At 33.5% G+C, this 22807-nt stretch overlaps 1 protein-coding gene across 1 annotated transcript in view; it reads right to left on the reverse strand.

The window, feature by feature from the left end:
* LOC127874769 (sushi, von Willebrand factor type A, EGF and pentraxin domain-containing protein 1-like) overlaps positions 1-22807 on the reverse strand; it is a 29951-nt gene that overhangs the window by 4069 nt on the left and 3075 nt on the right. Inside the window, exons 5-45 of the mRNA XM_052419360.1 lie at positions 22572-22805; positions 21519-21692; positions 21085-21258; positions 20622-20795; positions 19612-19791; positions 19011-19184; positions 18227-18400; positions 17589-17762; positions 16843-17016; positions 16395-16568; positions 15768-15944; positions 15151-15324; positions 14750-14926; positions 14370-14543; positions 14050-14226; positions 13690-13866; positions 12949-13122; positions 12577-12753; positions 12117-12290; positions 11656-11829; positions 11298-11471; positions 10340-10513; positions 9784-9957; positions 9377-9550; positions 9081-9254; positions 7348-7524; positions 7013-7210; positions 6626-6808; positions 6254-6441; positions 5126-5347; positions 4737-4820; positions 3730-3841; positions 3500-3604; positions 3077-3152; positions 2314-2416; positions 2144-2187; positions 1741-1852; positions 1245-1345; positions 894-996; positions 455-605; positions 136-205 (exon numbers count right to left, since the gene is read on the reverse strand). Of these exons, the coding sequence (XP_052275320.1) occupies positions 136-205; positions 455-605; positions 894-996; positions 1245-1345; positions 1741-1852; positions 2144-2187; positions 2314-2416; positions 3077-3152; positions 3500-3604; positions 3730-3841; positions 4737-4820; positions 5126-5347; positions 6254-6441; positions 6626-6808; positions 7013-7210; positions 7348-7524; positions 9081-9254; positions 9377-9550; positions 9784-9957; positions 10340-10513; positions 11298-11471; positions 11656-11829; positions 12117-12290; positions 12577-12753; positions 12949-13122; positions 13690-13866; positions 14050-14226; positions 14370-14543; positions 14750-14926; positions 15151-15324; positions 15768-15944; positions 16395-16568; positions 16843-17016; positions 17589-17762; positions 18227-18400; positions 19011-19184; positions 19612-19791; positions 20622-20795; positions 21085-21139 (5933 nt within the window). The 5' untranslated portion in view covers positions 21140-21258; positions 21519-21692; positions 22572-22805. The remainder of the gene's footprint in view (positions 1-135; positions 206-454; positions 606-893; positions 997-1244; positions 1346-1740; positions 1853-2143; positions 2188-2313; positions 2417-3076; positions 3153-3499; positions 3605-3729; positions 3842-4736; positions 4821-5125; positions 5348-6253; positions 6442-6625; positions 6809-7012; positions 7211-7347; positions 7525-9080; positions 9255-9376; positions 9551-9783; positions 9958-10339; positions 10514-11297; positions 11472-11655; positions 11830-12116; positions 12291-12576; positions 12754-12948; positions 13123-13689; positions 13867-14049; positions 14227-14369; positions 14544-14749; positions 14927-15150; positions 15325-15767; positions 15945-16394; positions 16569-16842; positions 17017-17588; positions 17763-18226; positions 18401-19010; positions 19185-19611; positions 19792-20621; positions 20796-21084; positions 21259-21518; positions 21693-22571; positions 22806-22807) is intronic.

Genomic DNA, 22807 nt, shown 5'->3' on the forward strand with positions numbered 1-22807 from the left:
CTATGTGTATATTTCTATCTAAAATAAGTCGGACGTAGTAACAAGAATAACTAAGAATAGAAACATTTGGGCATAACAAGTTTTAATTTAATAAAAATTACAATTGTGTAGGATTTTTTTGCAAATGTAACATACAACTTGGTGTTTCCATATCCCTCAAGCTTTGTGGCTCCCATGGAAACTCCAACAATGACTGCTGGCAATGCTTAAAATAGTTCATAGTCAGGTTAGCAACCAAATGTATTCTTTCGTTACAAGCAATAGTAATAAATATGAATGTATTACACCGCATTTACTTTACCGCAATTAGTCAAAGATCAAAACGAAATGTATTAATTGATAAGATTCTTTATTATGTTCTTTATTAGATTACTCATAAAGAAAAACTTATGTGTATTCAATGATTGAAATTACAAATCTTTTTTTAAATTATAATAATATTTTCTGTGTTCACCCCATGCTGCAGGAAGAATCCACTTCAATCTGGACTTCGTGACAAAGACATAAAGTACGGTTATTCCGATCTCTATTCCCTCCGCCAACATCAGAAAGAACACAACCAAATAGATGTATTGCAATAGAACCGCCATAACTGTACACAGAGCCTGAAACAAGCAATGATGCTTTAACATATTGGGAATTTTAGTACATACATTTTCCAATTGCGCCTCGATTTAGTTGACGTTGTCAGCTAGTAATGATCACACTAATTTGGTCTTCTATACAAAAACTACACTTACATTGTATTCGTGCTAACAACTTACAAGACAGTGCGTTACAACGAAAGGTTAAACATATAATTATTCAATCGCTATGCTGCTTCACGTCTTAACGTCTTCACAATTACTGAGATTTTCAAATCTCTCAATATTTCTTAAACGTATCATGTTTACCTTATTCTCTGTTCGATCAACCCCGCCTATGAAAACTGCGTATGATGAGATAAGCGCAATCGACAAATTCATGAGGATAACCACGCGATCCGACCTCACATATCTTGAAAACAGACAGAGAGAAATACGTAAATAAAAAAAAAAGTTGACGCACTAAAACGTTATTTAGATCTCCAGGAAGTAGTAAATATATTCATTTGTTGTCAAAATCAAAATTCATACTTGTATGTTGTTACTATAATTCGTTCATTAGCATTTCACATTACATTTTGCTTCATGTAAATGTGGAATGATTGAAATAATTTTAAACAAATCTGTATCAGTAATAGCGTTTTTCATATGAATTCTCACCTCCATAGATGAAAATGTACAACAACTGTGATGATCAACCCAAGCATTGAAATGCTGCATCCTACTATCGAGATCACATCCAAAGCCGTGGTATCCACGTTCTGAAATATATCATATGTAAAATGCACGCACGATGAAATCTCTTCTTCTTATCGGATTTGTCATACAATATACATTTACTGCCGTCGGTATCAATGCATTTCAATGGGTAACATGCATGATATAAAACTATACCCGAGCATAAAGTCTTATGTGAACCATGAGAATATCATATGGGCACCCAACTGGGTCCCATTAGAGCTGCCTACACGGGACCCATATCTAAAGTACGAAAATAGTGTGTTGTATGTGTGTTGGCTTTCCACGTTTGACTATTCAAATATGCTTGAGCAAATGTTTTGTGGTTTTTATGCTGTTTATTACTTCATGGAAACCATCTAGAGATTCTTAATTTAATCAATAATCTAATAATGAAATATCAATACTATCTTGTTACCTCAGTCCAAGGACTCATAAGAATAGCAAAGTTCGTGAGATGGTTGCAAACACACATGGAGGAATTACTTCCTTGTATTGCGAGAGTACATCCATTGGTATCCCAGGCTGACCTATTCCAGCGTAGTAAAGAATTCGTGGAACCATCAAATGATATTCATTATAAAAATGGGATTTTTTACGAAACGTATCACTATATGTGTATCATATATATGTTGTATGTTTGATTTTACAAAATTTATCTCGTGTTTGATGAGCATAACGAGACCTTCTTTATATTGTGTTGATGTCTTATTGTATCAATTTTTATTCATATGAAATATATGGCATTTAATGATTCTTTTCAATGCAAACAGTATTTGTATGTCGAAATCGTTATATAACTAAACTTATCTTTTGCTCACCTGCTCATGTTCCAAAATGTGCATTTTGGTTGGCCCGAATTCGTCTGCGAATAGATAAAATCAATAAGTGTATAGAATGGACTATATTTTTACACGTGTAAATGATTGCTTACGAAAATTTCAATTTTTTTCAGATGTTTTAAAATGAAATTTGACATACATTTCCATACCTGAAAATATGCCAATGTTAATGATATATTGAAATTTGGATTACTTTGCCAGTTATCAAGATTGACCGATATAACTTCTGACGAGATCACCGACTTTGCATCACTGAAAATACATCAACACAATTAGTCTGTTTTTGAACAAACCTGTAAATAAACTGCTTCGCGTTTTTACGTTATTACTTGGAACCAGTTAACATGTCATGCGAAGTGACATTTGCTCAACTGTTCATCACAGATTACAAAAACATTGTATACAAATAAGCAATTTAGCTTACATAAATATTTTGAACATTTTTTTCCACAAGAAAACATCGTTTAAATGAATACATTTTTAAAGCGTTACAAATGCGTTTTGATCCCGACGAGCCGTGTTTGAATCCCACTTGAGTCAACATAAGCAAACTTACAAATTTTAATGTAAAGATTATTTTTACTTGCACTTGACCTCTTTCATTCCGGAAAATATCAAATGAAATTGTTTTATGACATACTTCAAAAAATGAAATATTTGTTTAATTAATTTCTAAAACTGAATCATTGTGTACAGTATTATAAATTATATTAGCAGTATTAGTGTTGGTAATATTCTTATGAACATAATAACAACTGCGCAACGTTCTGCGTATTTGACTTTTTATGCGGGAAACATAACGTATCAAACGATGAAAAATCACAAAATGTTGCCCGCTTGTATTAACAAAATAATAAAAAAACTTTAAACGCGTTATTATAGTGAAGTAGATAGTAACACTATATTATTCACCTTGTATTATCTACTGTGTTAGAGGAGAGAATCCCAGATAAATTCTTGTAGACCACTGCTGAAAATGACGACGCGTCTGGAAAAAAAGCACCTTTCTTTGGAGACATAAATAAAACACTGGCGTACATACCAATGGGTTTAAAAAAAACATGTGTGACTATTTACATTTTAATAAGGTAATGAACAGACATGAGCCGGAATAATTACCTACTAAATCGTATATACTCTGCTAATGTGTTTCACGGTCGTGATCGGTTAGCATTATATGATGCTGATCGGCGTCAAAGGATTTATAAATACAAGTGAGAGTATGAATGAAATAGTATTTAATCGCAGTTATTGAAACAATTTTTCGTAACATTGATCATTTACAAATGTTAATGAAAGTTTTATTGAAAAAAATCTAGTATGATCTAGACATACTTTCCAATGATGATTTAGGTAAATACACAGTCTTGAAATTTCCTGGATTCTCTTCAGGAAACTGTATATAAGGAGTATGTTTCTCTATTCGACTAACATGCATCACTGAAAGTACATATTAATATATGTGTACATTTACTGCAACCGGAACGAAACCGAGCAAATCAGAGTATACACATACGTAGATATATTAAACAAACACATCAGCACTTGATATGAACGGTACTCACCAAGGTTGGTCGTATTTACTGTAATTGAACCATTTTGCGAGGAATTGATATACTTGGAAATCACCCCAATATACCGATCAACAACCTGAAGCACCTTTACTGCACTTTTATCCTGAAAGATGACCGTGGTTCAAGGTATGTGTTACGATTTAAAATGATTCAATAATATAAACGTTTACAATATATTGCGTAAAGGACGGTAACCTATCTATTAATTGGTTCAAACACCTTGTATACAAATGTATTTGATGAAACATACGCTTCCTTTTATTAATAGATCAAAAACACGTGTGGTCTTCTTTATGTATAAGACATGTTCTATTGTATCGACGATGCAATATTTAAAAATATTATTAAATTAACAAAACAGGTATACATATTAAGGAAATTTAAAAAGAGGGTAATCACGTGATAGGCAATGAGGAGACGTCCATGCCGAGACAGTTATTGTTCGCCGTTTTATACACTTTATTACTTACTCTTTTAATTTTCATATGACGCTCACTTTACAGCCATATCAGTAAAAAGGTCATTATCATGTTTTTCGTATTAAAATTCGGTTTATAGCTCTACTTTATCTCCCAGCGAATGTTCTTAGTGGAGCTGTAATTAGATTCTCCCGCTAAGAAATTTCGCAGCGAGATATCGAGCGAATATTTATACGATATAGCCATTAGTATTGGTCTTGCTGACATGGTTGGAAAATGAGCGGCGTCTACAATATTAATACTAGTTTTCGGCATGGACGTCGCCATCTCTATTATCACGTGATTTTCCACTCTGTTCAAGCAACAATTTATCGTAATTTATCGTAGCATTTAAATTATACTTACGTTTATCTGCTGTATAAATCAATGTCAACCTAGCAAATGTTAACAGCTAAGATAATTGCTACGGACAAAACAAACGATGACTTTGCAAATATTCCTTTAAGGAAAGGCGGACAATCATAATGGCATTCATGTCGTAAAACTATACGCTATGCTCATATTATTAATAAAGCCTACCTGATTATTATTGTTTTGTTCGATAGATTTCCAGGAGTCAGTGTTGCTGGCATCTAATATGTTACTCGTTGTTTGTAAGAATTTCTGCAAATAAATACAACCGAATGCAAGCTGAACATAAAATTATCACGATAATCGGAATTTCTTTTATTGTCGGTGGCATCTTACGTATAAGAGTAAATATATATATATATAACATATTTGGTAAAAGCTGTACACAAACGTATTTTCTTATTGTATACATGCAAACTGACATGTTTTATATAAAAACAAGGATTATTTAACATTCTATAGCTTTTGATATGTCGTGTACAATTTTTTTTACGCTAGAAGGTATTATTTACATGTGCATTCATCTTATTTTTTTCAACAGTACACGTATGTCTTACCTGAACTTGATTGTTTGTAACATCTGTAATGTTAATGTTAGCACTTGCATTAACAATCGTGTCTAAAATGTTTGTAACTTTCTCTAACTCCCCACTTGTTACAGAAATTGTGTTTACTTTATTTTCTCCTTGCTCATTTTGCGAAATATTCGTAACGTTAGAAAGTTGATTGAGACTATCAGTAATGCTTTCCTGAGTCGGATTATATTTTATGGCTTCGATCTGAAATATAAATTGGCGAGTGTGACTAACAATCAGTTATATATCCATTTTTTTTGGTTGCTATTTATGTGTAATGCCCAGAGTTATTCTGACTCAATAACACGAGCATGAGTAGAAGAAAACGTACATTATAACTGTCTATCTGTCTTAAAAAAAAATCAAATTAATTACACGATTTTTCGAATAAACGTTAACATGCGAAAAAAGAAGAGCGTTCTAAGGCAGAAACGATTATTTCAAATTCGTTCGTCCAAAAGTTAGGCCTCCAAATAAGGAACTGTGAAATAACATTGTAATATTACTGCTTCAAATGGAAGGCCGGTGCACCTTACCAGTTGCTAGTTGCCATTTGCTAATTTCAAAATGGGAGTTTCTACTTGCAATTATATGGAGACATACATGGTTATTTCTAGTCTGACAATGTGTAAGAAATGCTATTTCTACATCTGGAAAACAGGACTTCTTAAAATGTTTTAAGTAATTTTAGTTCCGGAAATTCTTCATTTAAATGCATATAAGTCATAAATGTGTTCATCAACTTGTTTACATAATAACAACTACAAGTGTTCAATAATTAATACCTAAAAGGCAAATTCGTTTCTATGGAACATTACTACAGATTGAAAATTCAATGGAATGCCATTAGCAAATTTACAAATGTACACATTATAAATATCAAAGTGACGTCATGATAACATGAAGGTAGAATTGTCAAAAAAAGTCATTTGTAATGTGCTGTACAATTATGATTTTGCGTTAAAGGGGTAAACATTAAATAAAAAGTGTGTAGTTCAAGATAGTAGTATCACACAGGTTAAACACTAAAACATCTTGCGATAAAAATCATCGGAAATAATTGTTTTATTCTCCTATCTCAATAATACTGAGCGATTAATGTTTGAATACCTGCAAAGATATAGTTTCTATCTCCTTTCGAACGCATCCATCAACAGGTTGCATCCATTCACCTTTTGGGGAACAGGTTCTGGAGACTACCCCAATAGAATTTCCTGGACATGTTTGTGTCCGTATCCCCCCAGGACTCGTTTCATCCCAACTTTCCTTTTTAGTACAATTAGGGTATACTTTGTTTTCTAAAAAACATGTTCCAAAATTATCATCTACAACAATTATACTGTTATACATATACTGAGCAAACAACACAATCCAGGCTTGAGGTTAAGTGTATGTACATCGTTTTCGCGGTTGAAAAGTCTCCTGTGATTTTCTAACACAAACTGACACTTGTTTTCTACAATTAAGCAACCACAAACCTACCTTTCTTACATTTCGGTGTTTCACCACTCCATTTACCATTTGATAGGCAAATTATGTTATCAAAGCCGTTTACAGTAAACCCTGCCTTACATGTGAACTGTATTGCCATGTTTGCTGTATATGGACCTTTGGTTGTAGCATTCATATCCATTATATCCCAACTGATGTTTAAAGATGGACAAACTGAAATATGATTCATTAATAAAAATAACTATTTTATTATAATACAATTCAATTTTATTAATTATATATACCACTACTACCAACTATAATAATATGTATAATATCATTATTATGCACTTGACGCTCATCAAAACAATTAATTGAAAAGCATCTACTATGGAATAAATAAACAATAATATCAACATATATTATTTGCATGCATACCAATCGATTCACATGTACTGAAATGTGGTATGCTCCAATGTCCAGAAGCATTACAAACTGCTGCTTCGCTTTGTACACCAGGACGATTAGTTAGTCTGTACCCTATGTCGCAAACCATAATTGCTTGTGTGCCAAATGTTGTCTTGTTTCCAGCATATGTGATTTGTTGATGACCTCTTGTAGTTAAGTCTCCGCAGTCTTCGTTAATGGTTCACAATATAAAATAAAAAGATTATGTTGAACAACGCGTATTTGTAAAACTAGTTTAAAGTGGAATTACACGAAATTCTATCGTTAACATTTTTTATTAGTCAACTTGTAATTGAGTTTCTTACCAACAGGGTTGCATTGGAACTCGTAAAATGACCACGAACCATTGCTCAAACAGATCAGGAAAGTGTTTGATCTCGATAACGCATAACCGGTATCACACATGACGTTTGCATTAGATTGGAACACCGTCGCAGAGAAGTTCATTCTACCATTTTTAATTTCAGGCGGACGTCCACAATCTACGAAACATAAAGATACGCTTAGCTCACCTGAAGGTATCCAGCGTCCTGCGTCGTGCGGTTTATATGGTGTGTTGTCACAGGTCAACTCTAGTGGCCTCATATTGTATCCCATCCGACAACAAGTTTATTAGGTAAAATCCCAGAAAAAAACCTTGTTACCACTCTTAAGGCGACATTGATTACTCAATCTTCGTCAGAATGTTTATTTTGAAAATGTCGCGGCTCCTATCGAATCTGATTCATATGTGACCAAAACTAGGTCAACTGATTATATAAGAAAACTTATAACCACTCAAGAGGCCATATTTATGATTAACCCTTGATGAAACTTTTATCTTAACAATATCTAGGTCGAGTTCGAATAAGGATCAATTTTACTGAAAAAACAATGCCACCCGGTCAAATCTTAGGAACAACTTGTTAAGCTTAAATAACATGTGATACAACTCTTATAAATATCGAATATAGAAATCACTAAGTTATTCCCTCTGACCGCACTTTAAATCAATACAGTAAATTACAGTTTTTGGAAGTTCGCTTTGTAACTCCCCTTACGGAGAAGGCAGCTTATGACTTCCTATCTCAACTCTATTTTAGCCATCATTATGGTGAGGAATTTTAGAATACTTTTGCACAAATGCCCAACATCATGAGACAACATTGTGCGTTAAGTACCCGTCTCCTGTCGTTAAAGGTAAAGCTCGCTCTCGGAGGTTCAAGTCATATTTGGCCATACATTTATTTGCAATATACAGATAAATATATAATTAAACTAGCATAAACGATATTGATCATGGCACGATATGTATCGTGTTAAAATCGACCACCTTAAAGATCAAGGACGCAAATCAAAAATCAAATTTGCATATACCGGTAAAAGAAGCTTATTCGGACTTTAACGTTGTCATTTTGCATGCGTTTTAAGATAACTGACCACTAATAATAATGAGAACACGACATTTCGTGTGTAAAACTTGTCTCCCTACCTCAGAGGTTAGGGTCACACGTAAAGGTCAAAGGTCGAATTGTATTGTAAAACAGCATATCCAAAATGTCATATATCAATTCATTATTCAGTTTAATACAAATACCCTAAGATAACTGCCATTCAAAGACTGTGTATCGTGTATGACCTGTCTCATTACATTAAAGATAAAGGTCACCCTTACAAGTCAACAGTCATGTTTTGCCATAAACAGGTTGTGTTAGACATAAGCAGATTATTAGACATAAGTTGAATGTAGTGGGGGTATATTTGCTATGCTATTCCTAAGTTGTCTTCTGTCGGGTAAACTCTTCAACAATTGATGATCATGAAATAAGGTGAGCTTGTAAAGCCAGTCATGATCATCTTGTTATAGTGGTTATAGGCAAAAACATTATATGTTAGACAATATGATAAAATGACGAAAATGGTTCCCTGTATAAGCAGTTTAAGGAAATTACATGCAAGGCACATGTGATGTTGGAAAACGTAACTTGTATGGATATCGTACCAGTAATAGATGATCATGAATTAAATTATATTCAGAATCGCTGCCCAAAAATGTTACCGATTATGTTGCAAGTGAAGTTAGTGCTTGTCCAGTTGCCATCGGTGTCACAGAAAGATGTATCATTTCCAAATAACTGGTATCCGATATTGCATTTAATTGATGCAAGTGTTCCATACGATGTGTCCAACGGTGTTACATAACTCCCCAACGGTTTATGCAGTGGTCCACAATCTAAATAAAAACGGACATTTGATATAAGTGTTTTGCAAACACAGATGTGTTTTCGTTTTATGAATATCAAGATACAAAATTGAATATAAAGAATATGCTATGCATACAAAAACCTTGCTTACCAACATATTTGCAGGTAAAGTTTTCATGAGACCATATCCCGGTATGTTGACAAAGGGATGTGTTATTCCCTATGAGTTTGTTGCCGCTATTACATGTTATTGTGACAACTGATCCATATGTTGTTGCTCCTCGAGAGATCGTTCCATTTATAGGAGGATTAACTTCGCCACAATCTAGATAAATAATGCATACTTGTGCGCTGATGATTATGTTTTGAATGTCATATCATTAACATTTCATATTAATGTAATTTCAAATAAAGTTATTAAAATATGAATTTTACAAAAATCTTCCGTAACGTATTTCATAATAAAAATATAACGTTTCCGTATGTTTTATTATCAGCAATACATACATGTATATATATATATATTTATATATATTATCTGAAATAAAATTAGTTTACCGATTAATGTACAGCTGAAGTTTGTATTCGTCCAGTTGCCATCACTGCCACACGAGGATATGTCATTGCCGTTCAAATGGTATCCTGTGTTGCAGTATACTCTGAAGACGTGACCGTATGTTGTCTCTAAACCTATCAAATATCCGTCACCAGGAGAAGCTAGCGGTCCACAGTCTGTAAAAGTATACTTCAAAATGTAATTAAGTGTATTTGTACATAATGTCTCTTTATTTGAATCATATACTTTTGCGAATATGAATTTGTCATGATAATATTAACGAGATTTTTTTAACGAACGATTAGTGTTCAAATGGTTAACGTAGCATTGAAGCGACAATGTATGAAAATACCAAATAACGTTTGGTTAACGAACTTTGAAACAACTAGTAGACTCCTTATATCCCTTTAAACCCTTGTATATGATCAAGTCAAATCAATTCAACCATGTTAATTGAAAGATATCCATCCGTCAAACTATCAATTCGATGCTCTTGACAATCATTGTTTGGTGGATAAACGAATAATTTTATTATATATCTTCACACAAAGAACGTACCAATCGGCTCACAAGTCTGACCAGTTATATTCCAGTTACCACTGCTGTTACATGCTGACATACGGTCACCGGAGAGAATGAATCCGTCTTTACACGTCATATATGCTACCGATCCAAATGTTGTACTTTGTGTATACACTGATCCATTGCTTGGCACAGGAAACGGACCACAATCTGTAAAAATGAAAATTACATGTCAATATAAAGAAGTGAAACTCCAGCTGCTGGAGCAGTATTGAATTTTCATTAAAAACAATTAGTTGGTCCTTTATTTAAGGCAAGTGACCGATTGCCCAAACAGTACAAAACAGCACAATACAGCACAATACAAACCAACATAAACACAAAATATGAATAAAGCTGGGGTCACCGCCTTGGAACGGTCAATGCAAAGCATTGGGGGTTTAAACCTGGTTATAGAGCGCTCAACCTCACACTTGGCCCAGCAATATTCATAATACATTTAAGTGTAAATAAAATTTAACGTCATAGAATTGTAACTCAAATTAAACAATAATAAAAGGGAATTAAAACGCATTCAATTTAATTACTATTTAATTACTCAATTGCATTGAAGATACAAGAGTAACAGAATTACAACTTTTTGACGAACGATCAAATAAAACTATTAACAATTGTCAACTACATTCCTTCTTTATAGAAAAGATTTAAGAATGTAGAATCATAGAGTTAATATCTCAGATAATCATCGCGCAAATACAGGAAGAAGCAGCAATAATGGGTGTAAAAATTCCATATTACATAGCTTGGTTGTTTATTGCGCGATACGTATGTTCATATTCATGCTTTGCACGTGTGTGTATCTAAAACAATCATATTAAGCCAGAGTTGTATGCTAAACAAACACGCTCAGGCTACACAATTAAACATGATTATTTGTTTCACATGTGCACGAGCATAAAAGGTATTTTCACAAACACGTTCTTTTGATACCTACCAAATTGTTTACATATCTGGGTAGTAGCATTCCAAGTACCACTACTAGTGCATGTTGAGAAATTGTTTCCAGAAAGATTGAATCCATCATCACATGTCAGAACTGCAATCGATCCAAACTTCGTGCTGTCAGTAGTAACAGTTCCATTTATGAGTTCGGGAAACGATCCACAGTCTCATGTAACAAATAAAATGACAACCTAACATAAAACTACTGCGTTGGTATCATTTTTAATAAACACTATCTCGAACAAAACAAACTATAAAAAAGCAAATAATGAGGAGACTTATTTAGGATTGTTATTCACGAGCATTGCGATAGTGTTTGTAAGCTATTTATAATACTTTTAAAATCATACCTATTGGATTACAATGCTGGCCAGTCAATTTCCAGGTACCATTACTAATACATTCTGAGTATTCGCTGCCTGTGAGATTGAATCCTTCGTTGCACATAAGAACAGCGACCGAACCAAGCTTTGTGTCGTTGGTAGCAGCGGTTCCATTTATAAGTTCAAGAAATGGTCCACAATCTGTTTCACAAATTATAAACGAAAACGAAAACAAAAAACATTATATACTTATTGATTTTTAATAATCGGTGAGTGATAAATTTTCATACCGCCTAGATGAAACTAATGTTACGGAAGTCAAACTTACTCCTTCTTAGAGAAATGGTCAAAATAAACTAATGCGTGTGTGTTTATTTGACAACGACGCCTGGGTCGTATTATAGTTTCAGAGTGTCTACATAATACCTTAAGAAAAATGTTAAAAAATCATGTAAAGAATATTGAAATGCCATCTTCTGAAACCATACCTATTGGGTCACAAATCTGGGCAGTCGAATTCCACATGCCACTAGTGGTACATTCTGAGTAGTTGTGGCCAGTGAGATTGAATCCTTTATCACACTTTAAAACAGCTATTGACCCAAACAGTGTGTTGTTTGTATACACAGTTCCGTTGATCAGGTCAGGGTAAGGCCCACAGTCTGTCAAAATTAAAATAAAAATTACAATTTTTAAGCATAATATGCCTTGTCATTTATGTGTTTTTATCTGACGTTAGAAATTTATGTGTTTACTAACCACCAATTCGTATGCTACGCAAATGACGTTCTAAAGTCATTTGCGATCACTTTACTATTCCTTTATATTGTTTATCCGTATGCAATAAAAGCATGCTGATGATTTCAGTTCCTAAAGGCATTTGTCGGTGTAAATGCTATTTAAGATTTCAGAATAATGAATACTGATAATATTCCATTCAACACATACCTATATGTTTACATTTCTGACCAGAAGAGTTCCAGGTACCGTCACCAATGCATTCTGAATTGATTTTACCAGTAAGATAGAAACCTTCATCACATTTTACATCAGCTACCGAGCCAAAGGTAGTATTATTGGAATAACTTATTGTTCCATTCGCGATCTCAGGGAATGGTCCACAGTCTGAACCAAAACATACATACAATTAATTATGCAATATAAATTCATCTGTTGTGTAACGGTACCCAAAGCCTTATTTTGCATGCATGCCTCTGCATTTATTTACGTTAAACGTTATTTGTAAATGCCAGTGATCGAAGGCAATGTAATACAGAACAATTTTTTAAACCACAAGTTTTGTATTCTTTGTTAACTTACCTATGGGGTTACATGTCTGATGAGTAGAATTCCAGATACCAGCTCCTGTGCATACCGAATAAACATCCCCTGTCAGACTGAACCCTTTATCACACGTGAAAACTGCGGTCGACTCAAAGGTTGTGTTTTCTATGTGAACAGTCCCATGATTCAGTGTTGGAATCGGTCCACAGTCTAAAAAATGATTGCTAACACAATACCGCAGTATGTCTAAAATGAGGTATGTTCGCAGCAAGTATCATGTGTACCCTCGTTAGTTTGTAGTACTGACAGGGAAAGGTACCATTTAGGACGCAAGTTGTCTAACGCAACGTGACCGTTGACATGTAATTGCAATCGTAAAAATGTGCATATTATTAAAAATGTTCTGACTCGTGTTTGTCGGTTGCAAATGACCATGCAATAATGTGTTGTATTTGTATTTTAATAGTCATTAAATAAATTAACTAAGAAAAATAATAATTGAAAAGTCAAATATACAAGTAGTTGGTATTACACGAACAAATATCACCAATAACCTATTGTCGTCAATGCTATTATAACTCAAGACTTAGGGAGCAAATCTACAAGACCATAAAAGCTTGTAGAATCTAAAAGCGTATAACGTTGATTATACACATAATTAACAAAATGTTCATCAATAAACAAAATCCTGTTTTAATAAAATAAATACATTTTTTAAATGTGAACATATTATTGTAATTTCGCCAAACTGTGAATCTTTCAATGATAAACACTTACCAATAAGGTTACATGTCTGATCAGTGTAGCTCCAAAAACCGCTGCTATTACATTCAGAATAAATACTTCCACTAAGATAGAAACCTTCATCACATTTTAAAAATACTCTTGAACCGAATGTTGTGTTTTGGCTGTGTGTGACGAAACCATTCCAGAGAGACGGAAATGCTCTACAGTCTTTAAATGAAAACACAGATTAAAATGATAACTTTCTACTGCATACAAATCACTGCCACTACATTTATGATATTAATACTGGTACGCATCTTAAACGTTTTACTGAAATCCTGGAATAAGCTTAACAAACTTATGTTGAATGTACGACATTGTGAAAAAGGATTCACGAGTAATGATGTTTACCTTTAAGGCTACATGACTGATCTGTAGAATCCCAGATGCCTCTGGTAGTGCATACTGATGTAGTGTTCCCGATAAGATCGAAACCACCTTCACAGGTTAAAATAGCTATTGACCCATGCGTTGTGTTGTTTGTATAAGCGATAGTCCCATTTAAGAGCGTGGGTAATTTGCCGCAATCTGTTTACAAGAAAATGCAAAACCATAATAATTAAGATTTGCCACAATAAGTATCTAGCGATAAAAAACTCATATTTGGTCGTTTTAATATTGATTTTCAATTCTCAATTTCCTAAAACAATGTGACTGCAAGTTTAACATACCTATGCGTTGACATGTTTGACCTGTGTAATTCCAATTGCTATTATTTGAACAAACGGATAAGTTACTTCCGAACAGCGTGAATCCTTCATCACAGGTAAAGAGTGCCACAGATCCAAATATAGAGCTGTCTGCAGACACTGACCCGTTTAAAAGTTGCGGTAGTGGTCCGCAATCTATACATACACAAAACTGTCACTTAGAGATTATTTCGCGCTTTAATATTCATGTTCATTAATCTATTACTTACTTTATTAATTGTTTATTTTATGAGTTATAAAATCAAGATTTTTTTGGACACGTATGAGGTTTATTCAACAATCAGGCTCAGTATTATATTGTACTTCCCAACTTTGTGTTCGTATATTTCTGCTCCGCCTACCTATATGGTTACACGTCTGACCAGTAGTATTCCAAACACCGCTGCCGTTACATACAGAATACCTTTCACCCGTGAGATTGAATCCAGCATTACATGTCAGAACTGCGATCGAGTCAAACGTTGTGTTTTCTATATACATTATGGACCCGTTGTTGAGCGCTGGTAAATTGCCACAATCTGCAAAATAAGACACATTGCCCGTGAATTACAACAATCTTACACAATTGCTTAATTCGAAGATGGTAAGGTTTATGGTGTATAATATTCGTTTCAATTCTTAATATGCTATTGGACTCAAACGGTACAACCTAATAATATAAACGTAAACAGTTGTCACGGTCCATTTGGAAATGTTGTGTTGCTAAATTTCACAATATTAATTGTATGCTTTTCTACCTTACCGATTATAGTGCATGTCTGGTCAATGGTATTCCAAATACCGTTGCTACCACAAACTGTATGGCTGTTGCCCGTAAGGTTGAATCCTTCGTCGCACGTAAAGATAGCAACTGAACCGTACGTGGTGTTGGTTGCATGTGCAGTACCATTAATAAAGATCGGCAGAGGTCCACAGTCTGTTAAAATATGAATATAAATTAATATAAACAACAGGAATTTCGTGAAAAGAAAATATACAGTTAGTTGATTCATATTTCAACAATATTAATTTCTACAAATTCACTATTATAAGATGGGTTTGGGTTTCAAATTACTTATAATTAAACATATAGGCGTATGATATTGCACGTATGATCCGTCGCACTCCATATTCACCTGCTGTTTCAACATGCATACACGCTTACAGTTACATTATTGTGTTGCACCGTCGAGTTTTGTGTATGTAAACTTTAATAAGTATACAGTAAATGTGGAGGATGTATACTCAATTTATAAATTGCTTACATTATGGTTAACACAATCAAGATTATTTTATTTATATGAAAATTAGTGTTGATTCAACAAGCATGCTGAGTTATTTGTTGAAGCTTCCAAATGTCGTTCTTTCTGTTCCGCCTACCTATAAGGTTACACGTCTGACCAGTAGTATTCCAACCACCGCTGCTGTTACATACGGAAAACGTATCACCAGTGAGACTGAATCCTGCATCACAGGTCATAACTGCGATCGAGTCAAATGTTGTGTTTTCTATGTAATTTATGGACCCGTTGTTGAGCGCTGGCAAAAGGCCACAATCTGAAAAATAACACTTAGTTACATGTAACAGTTGAAGGCAACAATCTTACAAAATTGCTTCATTAGAAAATGGCATGGTTTATAGTTTGTTTTTAATGTTAAAAAAATGATTGCTTAAATTAATCTCAAACATACATTCCAACATGGTTAATAGTTGTAAATGCATATACTAGCGAATTTCAAACATACATGCTGGCCTAATGATTAGTGTACACAATTTTAGTGAGTCGAGAATTCGCTCGATGTTATGCTTAATTTTTCTTTAACAAGCATTTGTAAACAAATGTAAGCATTTTGTTAGTTTATTTATACTTTAAAACAATATATTCTAAAGTCTTCAATGTTAATATCATCAATGTATTTAAAAGACAATATGCGCAATTAATAAATGAAGTATTACTATTGCTATTTCCAACTACGGTAGCCCTGGTAAGATTATTCCCAACATACCTATCGGGTCACACATCTGCCCAGTCATGTTCCAAAGACCACTGATAGTACACATTGAACGATTGCTTCCGGTCAGAATAAATCCTTTGTCACATGTCAGTAATGCTACCGATTCGAAGGTGGTGTTTTCAGCATATATAGTTCCATTTATCAGCTCTGGCACTCGACCGCAATCTGTAAATATAATTTATCTTTCACTATAAAACCTGTTTAAATCTTAAGTCAAGCATTTAGTATTATTATTAATTTACTAAAATCATAATCTTATCAATGGTTTTGCTATATATGTATTGATAAACGATTATACCATAAAAAACGAATCTTTATTATTATTATTGTAATACTTATTGTTAGTGGTAGTGGTAGTTTTACTAGTAGTAATAATATTCGGTTTGTTACATAATTGCATTTATTATGAACATGTAAAACATGCTAATTTGAAATAAACCTATAGGAGAACACTTCGGACCAGTTGAGTTCCAAACCCCATTGCTTGTACACATAGACACACTACTCCCTGTGAGGTTAAATCCTTCGACACAGTGCAAAACTGCGATAGACCCAAACGTGGAGTTTTCTGTACGCACTGTGCCATGGGATAATGTCGGCAAAGGTCCGCAGTCTTGGACAAATAGAGAAATAGAGAAATGCGTCAGAATGTGTGATCAGTGTTATAATTGACTTTCTTTTAAGATGCATAGATTTCGAATTTTCACATCTGAGTATGATATGTATTGACCATTGGTAATTTCAAAAACATTTGCTTTCATACTTGTATATATCAGTCCCTTAACATAATCAATCATATATTATTGACTTTGAATATAAAATGATTGTGTATACGAACGTACGTGTTTTATGATATAACTATCTAACGTTAACATTTCGTCTTTATGAACTGTCAGTTAAAATAATGAATTGATATAAATGTTACCGGTGTAACATGCACATCGACTTGATTCATAATGAATGGTCGGTGCATACTTTTGTATTGTAAAAGATTTTATGCTACTTATAATGCATAACCGAGTAATCTAAAACCAGAATTAAGTGTTGACACGGCCATGTATACAATGCTACTAAATTATTTGATTTTTCTGATATATGTTTGACCTTACCGATTATATCACTGACACGGCCATGTATACAATGCTACTAAATTATTTGATCTTTCTGATATATGTTTGACCTTACCGATTATATAACATGTCTGATCAGTAATATTCCAAAACCCATTGCTTCCGCAAACAGTAAAGCTGTGTCCCGTAAGGTTGAATCCTTCGTCGCACGTAAAGATAGCAACTGAACCGAACGTGGTATTGGTTGCATGTGCAGTACCATTACTAAGGATCGGCAAGGGTCCACAGTCTGTTAACATAGGAATATGAATTAACATTAACTACGTTAATGAATTGTGAAGATATGGTGATTGGATCAAAATATCGTAATACTACAAAATTAACTACATGTTTGAAGATGTAATTTTGGGTATTTAAAGAACTAATTATCAGTCATATCAACGAATGATATTGCACGCCTGATCCGTCCCACTCCGTATTCCTCTTCTATTACATTCTTTATAATTGCTAATACTAGATTATAGCTTTCAAAACAGTTTGAATTCACAACGATCAAACTTAGGTGGTGTGTGTTTATTCAATCGAATTAAGAAATTAAACTATGTATACTATTATTCCACACATTCATTATGGTATACTCTTGTCTGGAAATTATACAGTTTTTATCATGTCGTGGAATAATTGTTTTTGAAAAAATAAAGTTTAACACCACTTTTGTTTAATTTGATAAAATATAATGACTTTAATATTTACCGAGTGGTTGACACACTTGCCCAGTTGTGTTCCAACCTCCAGTGCTCGTGCAAACTGAATGTGAATCTCCTATTAGATCAAATCCTTCGTTGCACATTAAAGAAACTATTGATCCAAATGTCGTATTTTCCGCATCGGTAGTACCGTTGAGCAGGTCTGGAAACTTTCCACAATCTGGTAAAAATATGTTGTTTATTTAGATACAAATAATGAAAGTCCACGTAATGCGAACACCACTGAAGCCGCATACTGCCATATGCAGCATTTGGCAATAATTATACTATTAAATTTTTGATTGTTTATGAAAATTGCGCATAGAAAACTCCAAATGCGTTTGAACGTTGAGTTCTTCGTCGGACAAAGTTGTGTATTAAGACCGACTAACTAATAGGAAGAAGAAGAGATATACAGAAATGTATTGCGCATCCAGAATGTCAAGCTCTAATAAATTACGGGTTAATACGTTGCTGCTATTTTCATCCGATATGTAGTCCCAAAATGGCAGAATGTCAATAAAAGTGGTAAGCAAATATTTTTAATACCACTAGTTTCGGAATGCCATGCGTAAGAAAACCTTGTCTTTTGTAAGAAAAGAGTTATTCAATAATATGGCATTCATACTTATTTAATGCTTCATCAAATTGAACAGTGTTGTTTTATGTTTAGATTTTATAACGCCGTATTTCAGGAATCATAAAAGCGTACCATTCATATTGCGCGTATTTCCATAATATATGCAAACACGTACACGTGTGAGAAGCATACTACAAGATTAAATACATACCGACAGCTTTACAGATTTGTCCAACATTGTCCCATTTACCATTGCTACCACACGTTGATGTGTTTTGTCCTAAAAGGTTGTATCCCAAATGACAAGCAACTATTGCCTCAGACCCGTATGAAGTGGACGTGGATTTTATTATGCCATGTTCAGGCTCTGATAGATTTCCACACTCTGTTTAATACGAAAGAATACTGATGCATTGTGGCAATAGATTGTATAAAAGAAAGTTAATGAAAACTAGTTTATATATCCTGCATAATTGATGTAATAATACAACGACATCATTTTGAAAATCGAACTGGTCAGATTTTCAGTTAATTTATTACTCTTGGAGTTGGAAAAAAATTCCTGAAAATATTATATTACTATTTTGATTGTTCGACAGTTAGTTCCAACAGAAGGATAACAGTAGGGCACTAGATAAAGTGTGTTCAATAAGTTATCTGTCTTATATACATATAAATAAATTGTTTTCGATAGCTAAAATAAAACATGTATGTTTCCGAAAATTTAATAACACTAACGCAGCATTAACTACAAAAACCATATAAATATGACATCTTCAATATTTACGCGTTTTAAATATAAAAATACTAACGAACGAGGTCACATTTATGACCAATACTGCTCCAGTTCCCTTTGCTGTCACATGTAGACGTACTGTTTCCGGTCAGATTGAAGCCTGTATCGCATGTTATCGTAACTACAGTTCCAAATGTCGTGGCTGTGGCTACAGGAGATACCATTCCGTGTGGTGGAATGGGCAGTTGATAACAATCTGTAAAATGTTATCGCTACTTTATGACTTTCTTACACATTTATAAAAATATATTACTAAATTATAAATGTTTCAAAGGTTTGAATCCTAATATCATACTTGGTTGGGTTATTCCAAGTGTTTCAAGAGGTAAACATAACATTATTCTAATATGTATTTAACCATAATCAAGTACGATATGTAAAATATTTGTCATAAACGTATCTAAATAAACAAGCTATCTAACTATACTTGTCTATAAGTTATAACGTCAAGTCAATGCGGAGCTATAAACACAATAATTGTAATAAAAATATTTTAAACTTCATAAAATATTTCACAGTAATGGCAGTTGGCATCTTACGAAATTTCATATCTAAATCATTTTGAAAACGCAGTAAATTGTCCAATTTAAACAATTTCAAATTATGTTTCGCCAACAGCGGAATATATTTTTGAAAATCAATGATAACCAACAGGCTCGCGTGGTTGATCAATATTGCTCCGGAGACGATTTTGCCACATATAGACATTCTGCTTCTATTTAGGTCATATCCCGTGTCCCACTCGACAGTCAACTTCCTTATTTATTGTTTCCGTTTGTCAATAAAATGGATTCATTTGGATAATTTGTATCTTATCAATGTATTTAAATATTTTTAACCTTATAATTTAATAAAAAAGCATGATATTACGTTTCTTAAAATGCATGGGTGTTTTTCATTATTTATATGTTATGTTTTTCCTTCCGCGCTAGTGTGCTAAGGAGTATACTAAAAGATTCATGTATTGCTAATTTAACTGTAAATACTTAAACAATATAAACTGACGTGCTATTAGATCTATATTACCAACGGGTTTGCAGCTCTGATTTGTGCTGCTCCAAAGCCCATTAACGTCACACGTAGACGTGAGGCTTCCACTGAGAATGTATCCTATGTCACATGTGATCTTTGATGTAGATCCTATGGTGGTGTTTGTAGCTACTATATTGCCATTTTGTAGTGTAGGAAACGATTTACAGTCTATATAAAAAAGTGAATTATGCAAGTCAATGCCTTGTAATGCTTACTCGTGCCTTCATATGTTCACATTGTTGATCATTATCTAATATGTAATGTTTGTGTAATAGTGTAAACATGTCAATTATGTAAGCCGATTGCAAAATGATGAGATTGTATACCTGTATGTTTACTTTTTATGATAAGTCGTCGTTGAAACAATGACCAACAATTACTCACAGTTTGTACATTTACCAACCATTAGTCACAGTTGAAATAATTACACACGATTAATCGAAGTTTAAACAATTACCGACTGGTTCACATGTTTGGCCCGTGAAGTACCATTTGCCGTCTCCTCCACACATAGACGTGCTACTTCCGTTGAGAATGTAACCTGCTTGGCACCGAACTGTTGCTATTGATCCGTATGAGGTGGTGTTGGCAGATACGTTGCCATTCGTTGGTACGGTGAAATGTCCACAATCTTTTGATAATAATAAATGTATAAGTATGTTTCATACAACATATAATGTCAAAAAAGGATAAACATTAATTAAATAAGATAACACATTACAGTAAACATATAGGAAATATAATGAAGAACTATAGTAACTAGTTGAGTCCGTTGCATGAAAGAAATACGTTAGATTTACAATAGAGTACACAAAAAGGGTATTTAATTGTCAATGTTTGTTCTTAAAATATTAGATAATATTTAACGATGACCATATAGATCTATATTACCAACAGGAGCGCAGCTCTGATTTTGACTGCTCCAATTCCCATTTACTTCACACGTAGACGTGCTACTGCCATTGACAATGTATCCTATGTCACATGTGATATTTGCTGTAGATCCTAGGGTGGAGTTTGTAGCAGCGACGTGACCATTTTGTGGTGCAAAAAACCGTCCACAGTCTATATACACAAATTATATAATTCGGGTGAATGCTTTGTTATTCTAACAAATGCCTTGCGAGTTTAACACTTTTGATCCTTTCTAACTTTCTTATATGAATATTATACTTTATTTCGGTAAGACTCAGGACTGTGTTTGGTTCTCCACAATCTTAAACAACAGCGTAGAATTTAAATATCAGAAATTAGTCATGCACACGTTTTGTTCAAAATCTTTCTGTATTTGCCTTTTCAGCAAAACCAAATTAAATATGCATTCTCTTTCAATACAAAACTTATAGTTCCTATCAAAGGCCAAGGTTTAAAACGATTTTTTAACAAACATCGATATTTGACATCGCTTTTGATTCATCATCGTCGTTGCTTTAAATATGTTTTAAGTATACAATCAATACCATTTATACGCTTTGTTCTTAAAGATATAAGTATGGAAAATAGCGATATTAAACGATATTAAGAAGAAAAGAAAGAAAAAAACACTTCAACAATGATATTTTAATTAAAAAACGGACACACAAACAAATAGATAAATTAAATAATATATATTGTGATTGATTCATTAATTCAATTATTGATTAATTCTTACAATGATTTTAAAAGATTAATTGATTGACTGATAGATAGATTATTCGATTGATTGATTGATAGATAGATGGACAGAAATAGATAGATAGATAGATAGACTGATAGATTGATTGATTGATTGATGAATTGGTGGCTTATTTGATTGATTGAGTAATATATAGATAGGGATTTATTTTTTTATTTATAAAAAGATATATTGCTTTTTTAAACAGCAAGATAACAATGAGTGATAGAGACAAATGCACACATGGCTAGCGTAAATACACTTAATAATACAGGAATAATTACAATTACCCTTTGGCTCACAACCAGATAGTTGACTCCATATTCCAGTTGCCTCACATGTGATTGTTTCCGTTCCATCGTCGTTTCTCTGGGTTCTGTTCAGGTGGTTATCCTTTGTTTTATTTATTAGGCGGTAACCTGGTTCACATAACAGGCTCAACGTGCTTCCATAAGTTGAAACGCCTTGCGTCGTATTATACTTTCGTTCGGTAAGTCTCAGGACTGTGTTAGGTTCTCCACAATCT

This window comes from Dreissena polymorpha, chromosome 3, assembly GCF_020536995.1.
Source record: "Dreissena polymorpha isolate Duluth1 chromosome 3, UMN_Dpol_1.0, whole genome shotgun sequence".
NCBI lineage: Eukaryota > Metazoa > Mollusca > Bivalvia > Myida > Dreissenidae > Dreissena > Dreissena polymorpha.